General features: G+C 28.9%; 1 protein-coding gene across 1 annotated transcript; it reads right to left on the reverse strand.

Annotated features, from left to right (window-relative positions):
- Positions 1-1,085: 1,085 nt before the first annotated feature.
- LOC106687812 (protein phosphatase PTC7 homolog) lies at positions 1,086-9,900 on the reverse strand. The gene is made up of 5 exons (XM_014431912.3): positions 9,511-9,900; positions 6,402-6,581; positions 5,025-5,223; positions 2,829-3,085; positions 1,086-1,335 (listed from the first exon to the last, which is right to left on the reverse strand). The coding sequence occupies exons 1-5, from the start codon at positions 9,740-9,742 to the stop codon at positions 1,286-1,288; spliced, it is 918 nt and encodes a 305-aa protein (XP_014287398.1). The 5' UTR covers positions 9,743-9,900; the 3' UTR covers positions 1,086-1,285.
- Positions 9,901-14,067: the final 4,167 nt, after the last annotated feature.

Genomic DNA, 14,067 nt, shown 5'->3' on the forward strand with positions numbered 1-14,067 from the left:
ATTATATCCTTATTTTTTTTAAATAGTTTCATAATTATTTAAATCAGTATTTGGATAATTATATTATAAATTTTGATTTTTCTTTTGAAAAAAGAAAAAAAATGGTCTGTATTCTTTAACTGCCTATTAGCCCATTTTTGTTTTCATTTAAATTTACTTTCTTAAAATTATATAATTTGTCTATAGATAAATCCATGTTATAATTGCTATGTTTCAGTCATTTTTCCATTTCCAAACTTTATCATTTTTATTTTTAAATTATTAATAATTCCTTGCTGTTTTTAACTAATCTAGTTTTTAACCAGCAAATAATAAAGTAATGAAAGTCTAGAATATCACAGATTTAAGACTAATAATGAAATTATACTGATTAATTTTGAAAATATTAAAATAAGTTTAAACATAGTTATTATGAATTTTTTTTTTAATATTAAGATGCAAAAGAATCAAAATTACTCAATAAAAAAATTATTATTTTAAATATATTAAAATTTTCAAGATAAAAATAGCTTTATTTAAGTATCAATAGAAAAATCTTCAAATTTTTATATTTAAAATAGGATACCTTTTTTATTCAACTATGGATTGATGTCATGCCATCAGTGCATGACAAACATATATATAACATAACATATATACAATAATAATGACTCGGACACTTAAGTTACAAGAGTGCAACATCAGTATGCAATAAGCTACTTATAAATTACTAGGTTTCAAAACAAAAACTATAGATAATATCTGGTATTTATTATGAGTAGCAATCAACTCAATAAAATATATTTACACAGTATAGCCATGGTAGTCGTACAATAAACAAACATGAATCCTCAGTTGTTTCCTTGACACTACCACTCACAATATTAATTACACCTAAATACATTACTAATACACAATAATGATACAAATATATCATTAATTTTATTTAAATATCCTTTCCTCTTTCAACTTTGGTTAAAAAAATTATGGCTGTCCGCTACTATTCTTTTCCTTTTTTTACAAATATATTAATTACTATAAATTACATCAACACCAAAACTTCATAATTATGTGTCTTGGTACTGCAATATAAAAAGAAAACAAAGTTCGTTTTTAAACCAGCCGACATATAATTCTCAACATATACTGTTAATATTTATTAGACTGGAATAATTACTACAAGCTTAACGTATACATACATAAATGAACGTACACTAACGTGTACACGACTAAGTTAGAAGAGAGGACTAGGAAGGAGAACAGTTACTGACAGTGGTTTCTCCCAATGACGGCCGACACACATAATTTACATGGCAACTGTTGCCAGAAGCACAGTGATATCGTCAGGCTTACCTCCTAAACAGAAAGGAATAAAATAACATTATGTAATATAGTATATTTTTTCATTATTATAATTTTTATTTGTTCATTTTTAGTTATTCAATGAACAATATTTGGTTAGAGAATGACATTTATGCAAGTTTGGTAAATTTTCAACAGTGATTAGTAGAGACGAGGTTTTCAAACAGTATAATTTATTACCAGCCCTATCTACATCATTAATGTTTGTTTGGACATTTTTATTAGTACTAGTATTATTTTTATTAGTAGTAGAGGTAATTTGGACATTCTGACTTAAATACATCGTGATTGTTAGTCGTGATGATTAAAATCCACAACCAGACCCTGTTTGTGCTCAGTAAGTGTCAGTGAGACCATTTTGGTTTTAGTACATCATGGCTGTTGATAGTGACTAATATAACACTGTCAACTGTGTTTGACGTGTATCATTGTGGTAATCAATTTCATTAAAATTTGAAAACAGAATGGATTACTGAGCCATTATAGACAGGCATAGGCTCACCAACCTTTGACCAATTGGAGAAATGCAGCAGCATTTATAACTTTGGAGCATTAACCTATAGACAGCAAAAATGTCTTCCTCTGACCTATCGGAGTAGATCATGCTTCATCAGGACCTTCACTTCTCGCCTATGACCCATTGGAATCGACATCACACAGTATTTTATTTATCATATTTTATTTAACATGTATTAGAAACCGTCACAATTGAGCTATAATTTAGGCAAATTTGTTGCTTCTTATTTTATTATATATTTTTTAATTTAATTTAATCTAAAAAGCCTTTAATTTAAATGTATATTAATTATTTTATTTCTAAATGTTATGTTTTATTATTTATAGGTTTGTAATAGTTAGCCTCAACAACTAGTTTTGTTAACTAGGGTACCAAAGTTATCTAAAACTGGATTAGGATCGGATAACCAAGTTAAGAACAGTAACAATGAACATTTTTTATGACAATGAAGCATATTCCAGAGAGATTTTTTCATGGCTACCCAAGAACAGTGATCTATACTTAGCGTTGATTGCACAAGTCTCCAGTATAACTAAGATTTGCACAAGAGTAAAGTAAAACTGGTAACTTAGTGACCTGTTTCTGGTCTATAGTTCTGTTAACTATATTACCAAGGTTACCATATACTGAGATAACTGTCAGTAACATTAGAAATTGTGGGTCCAATTAAATTTTAAATTGAGTCAACTACTACTGTTTACAGTCAAAATTACAGAAAAAATTCTTTATAGTGTAGGATGGAATACTTTTTTTTTTTTTTATATTCCCTAAGAAACAATTCTTTGACAAACGAAACAATAAAATAGATTTTTACAGGATTTGGGTATTTGCACATATTTTTAGGTTTTATACTGCATGTTTTTCCAATTTCTTAATGCACGAAAATCTGGTCTCTTGAAATAAGTTACATTTAAAAACAGCTGACAAAATAAAAATGTATAAAGGATTTCTTATTGTTTATAGTACTCACCAATAATGTTAATGCCATTAGCACGGGCTGCTTTAGCGAAGGGGGACATAAAGGTCTGATCAAATGCCAGCTTCCTTGCCATCAAGGCGATGGAGTTGGCAACAGACTGGAGGCGGAGGGGGTCACGCACCCCTTCAACGCTCTTCAGCTCATTGAGAAGGATTTGGTCAGGAACGTTATCGAAAACCCCATCAGTTGCCAATAGGATTACGTCACCATCCTGTACTCGGAAGTTGGTAGTATTTGCAGACTCAGGCCTGTAACAGATAGCATAATTAATTTATAGAAAAACAAATCTTTCCCAGAGCCATATAGTTAAGATTCAAATATTAATTTTAAAACAAAAAAAGTTCAATAACTAAACCAATTTAAATATAACTTCATATTATTATTTACAATCTAAAATGGTTTTAAACTGTTATACACACTCTTTAGACATATTGAAGGATACTTTAATACAGGATTAAAATTTTATTTTACTAATCAAAAACTGATATCAATATTAGATCAGGGATATTATATATTAGATGTCTGGCATTAAATAGTGACAGCCTTCCTACGTCTGCCATAGAATGTCTAAGGATGAACTAAGAGTACTTGAGGAAGAGGGCCTAGCTATGAGATATATGAGCCAGACTTTTTTAAAGCTTAGAATATAAAATAATTTCATTTCATCTTTAAATTTCATCCAGAACCTAGAAGGTCGGAATTCTTATCATATAGCTCCAGGAGTCTGGGGTTTCAACAGTTTATTTCTTAACACCAAAGGGGACCAGCCACCCAAGATAGGTGATTAGGAGGTTATCCAGTAAAACCAAACTTAAAAACCTTTTACTTACACTTAGCAATACTATAATTAAATTATCAGGGTGTAAAAAGAACTACCTCTAAACACACTAGTTTTTAGGAGACATTAAGAACTGATCTAATGCTTACTTTTTCAAGATACAGTTATTATTTGTTCACTTAAATTAGTACTGAACAATTTGTTGGCACCTGAATTCTAAAGTACAAAAAATTCCCACCTTCCAGCATTTCAAACCATTAAGTAACCTTTCAAATTAAAGCCTTTTAATTCGAAAAACAATTTTGTTTATATAATTCCCTTAACAAGTACTGGTTCAACTAATGCATTATTGGTATTTAAATAAAAAAATCAATGTTCTACAAAACAAAGCAATCTAAAAAAGTGAACAACATTCTTTGGTGCTTTTTTTTTATTATTATTCTTCAGTACATTAAAATTTTACTATTAATAGTTTTTTTTTTCTTGTTTAAAAACATAAAATAATTGTTTTCATTAAATAGAAAAATAATACAACAAAATAAATATACTTAAAATAATTTTGCAAATTCTACATCAATGAAATTAATAAAAATTCATATTTTAGACTCTAACCTATTAAAAAATTACCAAGCTTTGATATATATATTGTGATATCCTCTTTTTTTATGAAGTTATTTTTTTTTATATAGATGCTTTTAGTTATGTTTTTATTTTTATGTATCAACGTTAAATATTGTTCATTTGTTTTGTTGAACCAAAAAGCAAGCTAACCAATTTTCATCAGTAAAATGTAGAGTCTCAAAAGACATCGTTAGAAAGCCAAGATGGCGGTGTTCTTTCTGAAGTTGGTAGAATCGCTGTCATGTTGAGCAGATTCAAATATTTTCAACTTTATTTTTCTTCCTATCATGATGGAAATTACAATACATTTAAGAAAAATTAGAAATCAAGAATAAGTATTAAAGAAAAATATTCATAAAGAATATCATATGTAAAAACTCAAAACTGTTGTGCTACAATCGATGTTTACAACCAACATAAAAGCAGGACGTTTGGTTTAGACATCACTTATTGTTAAAGCGCGGGGGAAGGAGGATATCTCCTGGATGCAGAAGGTCCTGAACATTTTTTGTCTCTCTCAGTGGGACATCTAGAAAAAGAAGACATCAAAGGAAAATCCAAGAAGAATTAGATACTTCTTTGTTTGGATCGCCGAGAGTTTGTTTGTGTGTTGAAAACTGTTAGAGAACCAAGGCTTTGTTTAGTCAGTATCAATCCTATTTTCCCATATATACATAATAACAAAATCCATAGCAATGGCGAAAGGTCTTTTGTTGTTTCTGGGGTAATAATAATAAGAACTATGCTCAGTGTTACCATACATAATATAATGGTTTCAAATAACTGACCTGTCGTTGAGCACGAGCCTGCTGTGCCCAGGCGGAGGAAGGGATAACTGATAAGGGGTATTGAAATAGTGCTGCTGTTCCTCGGATCTGTGGACTACTTCACCATGGCGCACTATTACAAAACCACTGTCCCCAATGTTGGCTGTATAGACAGTGCTCGTATCACGATTCAGGACAACCACACAAGCCGTGCTGCTACCTGTAAAATATTAAAATTAATTAGAATCTCAAAATAAAGTTCAATGAAATCTGGTGAACAAAATACAATAAAAATATATATAATTTCAAAAACTACTAAATAAATTTACATTGTTTTATCAAGAACATAATTAAGGTAAAACATCTAATTAATGCACTTCCCAGAATAAGAAACTTGTATAGTTTTAACTCATTACTTTCAATATTAAGGGACATAATTTGAGGTTCTCACACTAACAAAAAAAATTAATGCAGGAATATGGTATAAAAAAGGAACTCAAATAGTACAAAATTATTATACAGCAACATTTCGTATCACTCTGCAGTGCTTCATGAGGGCTAAAAACAAGATATAAAAATTATAAATATTGTAAACAGGATAAGAGTATAAGACTATATGAAATAAAACATAAACTATGGTAGGACTATAAGATGTAAAAATATATATTAAAATGAGCTGAATAAATCAAAATAAAACAAAAAATAGATGAACAAAATTAAGTATAAATAAAAAATACAACAATAAATCAAATGAAATAATAGATAAAAGAAAATTAAAAACAAGAAGTACAGAAGAAATTAGGAGACAGAAATGAAATAAAGTTAGAATGAATATATTATCAAGAGATAAAATTAGATTTATTCTTGAAAATTGTCTACTTTTGTCTAATTAAAAAGGTCTACCCTTGTCAAATGAAGGTCTACCCCTACCATCTTTTCTTATTTCTTGCCAGCTTCTAGTTTCTTTTATTTATTCTCTTTATTCGTTTTTACTCTTCTTTTATCTATTATTTCATTTGATCTAATTCCACTAGTGCATTTTATGTTTAACTCTTATTATTGTATTATTTATTTATACTTAATTCTGTTTACCATATTTCTATATTCTTTTGATTCACCCTGATAATTTTAAGTAACTTTCACATATTTTTTAAATCTTTTAGTCCTACTATATAAAGTACTTTATATTTCATGTCGTCTGATACTCTTACCCTGTTTACAATATTTTTAGTTTTAGTATATTTTTTTTTGGCTCTGATGGGCCTATTGGCTATTGACATATTGGCGCCTTGAGTACAAAGGTCAATAGGAGATCCAAAAAAGATTTCTTTTTAACTACTATCAGAAAAACAATTTAAAAATGAATGTGCTGGTAGTATAAATATAGAAAAATCTAACCTAAAACAGGTTGTTTGTTTTCAAGCAGCTCATAATAACTATGGGCTAAGAGGTTTGCAGGCTCGGCACAACGAAATCGTCCACTAATGACCAGGCGCTCACATGTCCGCATCAGGAACGATGAAAACTCACCAGGATCTATGCCATAATTTCGCCATCCACCGACTCCATCAGCGACTCCTTAAACAAAAAATCATCGAAATGTCAATAGTTTTCAAACAATAATAATTAGTTTTAAAATGGTATACTGATATAAAAGATTTTTAAAAAATCAAGCAAAAAAGTTTTTGATGAAATAAAATTATGCTATGGGTTTTTACACAAACTGGAAATTTGCTTATTGTGTTCATTCGATAAATAATCAAAATATTTTAGAAGTAATATATTCAATACATCAAATATGTCTCAAAATATCCATAAAGAAAATGGCAGTTGTAACACAGAAATATAATCATATAATTCTAGAATTATACGTATAAATTTTAATATATAATATAATCTTCATATAATTTACGAATTACCACTGGAGTTATCCAGTGGAAAAACGAATTCCAAATTTTTTCGAAATTGAAATTTCAGATGTGACATAAAGTAACAATACACTAAGCAGTAAGGGGGAAAAAATTAGTTCCCACTGAAAATTGTGTTTGAAGAGAGATTATACAGAGGAAGAATGATGAGGTATCCTCCAAGTCCATTCTAATTAGGCAGATTTTTTAATCTGAATCTAAAGAGACATAAATCCCAAAATTTAAATCTTTGCAATATGTTTCTGGTGAACATACTTAAAGATATGATGAATAGAGGGTGAGTGGAGTGGAGAAGGCAAAAGGAAGTATATTATTTGTTTTTTTCTAATATTAAATAATCCATTTGTTCTAAAGAAAAATTACTCTAACCGAAAATATAGAAAAATGAATTTTCTACAAAACTTTTACGTAATAAATAACTATTTCAACATAGCCCACACATCATCTATAAAGCTTAAAATTGGAGTTCTAAAGAGCTCACCGAACCAATTAGTGATCAATTAACACCTTTAGGACCTTGTACAACTTTCTAAAAAGCTAAGTGTTTAATATTTACTATGCAATATAATCCTTTCCATGAATTTATTTATTTTCACAATTGGAGCTAAAATAAATTTAGAATAAAAACGTGTTAGAATGATTGTAATAAAATCTAAGAAGCATGTTTAAATTATTTAATGGAATTTGATTACATTTAAAGTTATTCCAAGAATTAACACTTGATGTTATACAAAATGAGAAAAGTCAAGATATTTAAGTATGATTTATCGTAAATCGCAATTAAGTTTTTATTGGGAAACGACTTATAATATTCTCAGCAAAGTTATTAATTGACAAAACATTACAATAATCATTTTTTAAATTAAGAATAAGGGAATATGTTTATAACAAAATTAATCTTAAAGTTAAAAAAAGTAAAATAAAATATTTTAATTAAAAACCAATAACAACTGAATAATATATCCTAAGGTAATATTGTAAAATAAATATAACATGAATAAAATATTTGTCATACTAAAACATCATAAAAACAAATTAAATGCAATGAAAACGATTTTAAGAATTTAAAAACAGAATACTGATACAAAAAAATTATGAATTATATATTATGGAAGATATAACTGGAAGAAGATAATGAACAGACAATGAGGGGGGATAGGGTACAAGGTCTGCCATGGTCAAAGGTTGGTCTGCCAACATCATATTTAATTTTTTTTTGGCTCTTTTATATGATATGTACATTTTCTGAATAAATTTAATTTTAATAATTTCTAGAGTTAATTTTGCTAACTATTATTCAGGGTGTACCAATGTTATCAATATATTTGGTCTAATAAAACTTTGTTCAGTACTTTGATTAAAAAATTTGTATTCACTTCCAAGATGGATAGAAAAAAAAACCCTTAGTAATCAGTGATATAATTAATTCAAAGGTCTTAGAAATCATAATATTAAGGAATAGTAATGACAGAGGAAAATAGAAGTGAAATAACAATTGACAATAAATAACAACAACATACTTCAATAAACCAAAAAAATAGAAGAGTTATTAAACATAAAATTATGATTAATGTTGATTAATTAACAAATAATAAATCAACAATATTATCGATCACATGACAAAAATATGAACAATACATGTAACCTCTAGCATTTTATTGCTTCTTACACCCAATTGTAAATGAATGACCTTTAAAATTTGCTTGAAAGTTTTTATTATATTAAGAAGGATACTGCACAATAGATGACAGTTCTTCTAACTGTTTCAAACATAAATCAGTAAAAGTTATGAGAACCAAACCAGAATTTACCTTACAACTGCAAGAAAAGTAACACAACTCAAAAATTATCTATCTATAGATCTCAAACTTGAGAAAAATTAACTAAGAAATACTATAAAAATTAAATTAAAATAATATAAAACTTTTTAATTACATCCATGTACTTCTAATAATAAATAAATATGTCAAATTTAAAAGAAGCTTAATGGTATTTCAATATAAGTTTTATAGTATTTTAAGTACATTTTAGAGGCGTAACTTTTGTTGTGGGTGAGTGATATGCTCTTCAAAAAGCAGTGGTCAATGCTTGAAGGTTATAGAACCATAATCTCAGGATAAGATCCATAGAACCATAATAACATCAGCATATACCACAGTTTAATTTGAACAAAAAACACTTTCAATACTTGTACATCAATAGATGAGGGACCTAACATAAATAAAACCTACAGCATTGAAGAACTAATCAAAAAATTCCGTTTCAACAGTATTACATTAGCATTTCAACTGAATTTGGATACATTAAGAAGCTGTAGCAAACTAAAATTAACTAATTAAAATGTTATAAAGTTAAATGTACTAAAAAAGTAGTTGTTATTATTTGACTGACATGTTTTTAAAAGGAACACATCTATAACCTCACAAGATAAATGATAAAAACTTCTGAACATAACCCTATCCTTACAAAATATACTAACAGCTCACAGCTAAGATGAGTAGAGTTACATTTTATAAATGTCATTACAACTTCTTATATTAAAATAAAGTATGCATTTGCAAACATCTATTTATACATACCCAAAACATCAGCAGTTTTAAACTTGGCTGTAAACCATGCATCATCTCCAAACTGTCCTTTCTTCAGTTTAGTTTGAGATATTTCTTTTGGAAAACCCGAAACTACGGAAAGGATGTGAGGTTCATATTTCTTCAGAGGAGGGCTGGGTTCAGTACAATTTGTGGAATAATTATTAATGCCGTTCCATATAGCACGAGATAAAATTCTTCCAGTCCAAGTAATGGCTTGCATTTTAATCTAAACTAACGGTTTAACACATATTGATTTATTAAATAGGAAAATCGGTTATCACCACTTGCAACTTGGAAATTTTAAATATCACTGAATTAGGCCATTTCTAGACATATTCACAGCTGGCTACTATGTCAACCAATCCTAGAACGTCGATTAAAACGGTAAAAGTTAATAGAGAAAACAAAATTATATTTATTATTGACAAAAACTGATCACATTTTCAACTGCGCTACAGGGGTTGGTGGACAGGGTGTTAGTTAAGACTGAAGGTCTGGGGTAAGTGCGAGTTAATAGAACTGTCAATCTTACGCCCGTCCACCAGAGTGCTCTCTCTGTATTAACTGTTAACATCCTATTTTTAACTACGCTCATAAAGATATAAAATTATAATAAATAAACTTAAAATGCAATGCCTGTTTTGTTTTGTAACGTCTTGACCAACCATTGAAAGAGAGTCGCACCAAAGAGTGCGATTTGAAAGATAAGAGTAGGCAGCGTCAATCCAGTTTTAGGCGTTAAGAATATTACTTCCGTTACATTCACCTCCTCCTTAGGAAGGAGCCTCATTCAAGACAGTATTTTTTGTTTATTCCTGAAACTGATTTAATGGATAAATTTAAAAATACAAATTACGTTATATTATGCGATGAAGCATAAATTAAACCATTATTTCAACTAATATTCAACGAACATCTTCCTTGACGTTAGATCTTATCTTAACCACACACAGATATTTCAGGAACACGTTTACTATTGGAGTACACTTATACCTTGTTAAATCACGATGATCCTAATTATTTATCAAAGGTAATGAACTCAGGCGTGATCTATCAATGATGTTCCGAAACAACAACTAACAAAAACCATTGTTCCTCTTGATAAATAATATTAATCATAGACACCATAAGATGGGACCCAAATACCTTAATGTGAAACTGCACCAAAAATGTACACTTACCATTCTAAATACATCAGGACGCAACATAATTCATTTTTATGAAACTCGTGAGATAACACTTTAGTATTCTAGAGTCAGAAGAGCCTCGCTGAATCCGGCCTGGTTGGATTAACGAATAAACAAATAAAAATCGACCATCCTACTCTAACTAAAATAGGTAGGTACGTTAACATATACCTACATATATATATAACATACATATTTAAAAATACAAATTACGTTATATTATGCGATGAAGCATAAGTTAAACCATTATTTCAACTAATATTCAACGAACATCTTCCTTGACGTTAGATCTTAGCCACACACAGATATTTCAGTAGCTCGTTTACTATTGGAGATTAATTCTGAGATTCAAAGATTAGAGATTAATTCTGTGTCAAAATATAAATCCAACATTATACGTTAGTAAAATGAGGAAAACCTGTTAGTACAAAAGCCGGGAAGAAAAAAAGGCAGTTATCTTACCCCAATTTTTTATTACTTAAATGAAAACTATGTATAATTACTAGTCAAAAGTGATGAGTCTGCTAAGTATAGATAGGGGGAATAAAAAATGGCGGCTGTTTCAAAACCTTAAAAAAACATTAATTTTTCATTCGGAGCTCCATAACATAAAAACTACCAACAACACTAGAAAATCTAAGAGAACATTATTTAAAGAAAAGTAAATTTGCTGAAATATTAGTCCTAAAAGAGCTATTTACGTCCAATAGTTCTCGAGATATAGCTTTTTAAAAAGCAAAATTTCATAAAAATGTTGTTTGGAACGTACTGAAAGATCAGTAGTTAGTGAATTTACTTTGAGAAATCTATATCTCAGGAACTATGAGACGTACAGGTGTCTGTTAGCACTCAAATTAAAGCTAGTTTAATGGACTATAAAGAAGTTTATGACCTTTACCTTCGTAAGAATAGTAGTTTTCATGATATTTACTAAAATAAATTGATTTATAGTTGTTCGGATAATAAATTTGATTTATGAAAAACTTGATTTCAAAAACCATTGGACGTACTGATGTCCGCCAGCGCTCAAATTAAAGCTAGTTAAATTTACTACAAAATAGTTTTTTATGTTTATCTTTGTAGGAGTAGTAGTTTTTATGATATTTGATAAAATAAACTCACAAAATGTTAATTTCTAGTTGTTCGTATAAAATATTGGATTTTTGAAAAAATATATCTCTAGATCCATAAGACGCACCCATGACTGCCAACACTCAAAATAAAGGAAATTTAACTTACTATAAAGTAGTTTATGACACTTATCTTCGTAGGGGTAGTAGTTTTTATGATATTCATATATGAATATAATTTTGGCGAATGAAAATTTGTCGGAACAACTATAAATCAACTTATTTTAGCAAATTTCATGTAAACTATTACTCCTACAAAGATAAACATCATAATCTACTTTATAGCTCATTAAACTAGCTTTAATTTTAGTGCTAATAGACATCTGTACATCAAATGGTTTTTGAGATATAGATTTGTTAAAATAAATTCACTGACTACTGGTTTCTTAGTACGTCTCATACAACAATTTTATATGTTGCTTTTTAAAAAGCTATATCTCGAAAACTAATAAACGTAAATAACTCTATTAGGGCTCATATTTTAGAAATTTACTCTTCTTTAAATGACGTCCTTTTAGGTTTTCTTGTGTTGTTCCTACTTTTTAAGAGATAGAGCTCCGAATGAAAAATTAAATTTTTTAAACGCCTAGAAACAGCCACCATTTTTTATTCCCCCTACCTATACTTGGCAGACTCATCAATTTTGACTATTAATTATACATAGTTTTCATTAAAGTAATCAGAAATTGGGGTGAGATTACTGCCTTTTTTCTCCTCTTGGGCTCTTGTATTATGTCGAGTTGCCTCTTAATCCCCTCTGTAAGTTTGAGGGATATTGAATATAAAATAGGGATGCATAGACGTAGGCAAGATTTCGCCAAGGGGGAAGGAAACCTATATATATATTTGTTGGATAAATATACTGAAACGTTCGGTAGAAGAAAGATATGTAATTCAGCATTCCAAGAATTACACCCACTATTTTTTTTACTTCATAAAGATATTCAATCATTACTTTTAAAATTTTTACTACCCATAATCACAAAAAATATTGAAAATAGACCATAAACTTCATTATTGGACACAATATACACAAAAAAATAAGAGGTGATGAAGAGGATTGCTATGAGAGCATCAACTTTTTGAGGATGCTGGCAAATATTAACCACCTCTTCTACGATGGTTGCCTTCTTATTTTCAACAAACATGTATAGATTATTAAAATGGCAAACTATAAATTATAGTAGGAAGATGGAATCTAAAAAAGGTTCTTTTTTATTTATTTCCCTCATTTTTCTGAGAGATAAGTATATGACGAATATTTGTGCTCATTGAATCTTACCTTTTTTACCGAAAAATCGACGTATATCTTATCCCTTCAAAGGTGTCGTGGTTGTGATTTTGAAATCAGTAAACGTGTTAACTCAACAATGCTTTCTTTCTAATTACAGCATGCTTCAAGAAAGAAATTATCGATCAAAAAAGTTCACTATTTTCTTTTTTTTTTCTCAAAATCTAGACCCTGCCTTCGCCCAAGTAGAGAAGTATTGAATAGAAATAAAACTCCAATAATAGTGTGAAATAAATATAAATATGAAAAATTAATAGACTGAACAATTACCGGAGGTTCGCGATTTATTTAAATCCATAAAATAAAGGTTTGATTCTCAATAGATATATTTTATGTTTCTATAAATTTTATTTTATTTTTAAAAAAAAAATCACAATAGATTACAAAGTAAACCATAATATAAAAACAATACAAAGAAAAAAAGCACAATATATATTTTTTCTTACAAATCTCTTCGAGAACGCTATCTTGAAAATTGTTCATGATGGGAAACTTGGATGTGAAGATGAAAAAGGTAAAGGGGTGAGAAAATGGAGGGTGCACTTAGTTGATTGCTGAGATAACGAGATTATAGGCTTACAAAGGAACGAATAAAGTATGGCGCACTGAACTAAAGTTTATGAGAGAAAAAATGGAAAATACATTTATAGAATTATAATTTATAGAAAGAAAAGATAAAAAATAAAATTTCACTAACTGACTGGAAGACTTAACCTATCTTTATAATATGAAATTTTATTATTATTATTTTTTCAGGATGTATCACTTTCCTTGACTAGTGGCACATTACACAAAAAAAAAATGGTTGTATTTTGGAATGGGGTTGTTCTAAAGATATAACCATAAATAGGGACATGGGCGTAGGCAGAGAGGAGCAGGGGGGAGCCGGGGCTCCTTAATTTTACAATGCGCAAATCTTTACAAAGAAAAATTTGAA

The sequence above is a fragment of the Halyomorpha halys genome, unplaced genomic scaffold, assembly GCF_000696795.3.
Source record: "Halyomorpha halys isolate HHAL.00 unplaced genomic scaffold, Hhal_1.1 Scaffold1014.1, whole genome shotgun sequence".
Classification (NCBI taxonomy): domain Eukaryota; kingdom Metazoa; phylum Arthropoda; class Insecta; order Hemiptera; family Pentatomidae; genus Halyomorpha; species Halyomorpha halys.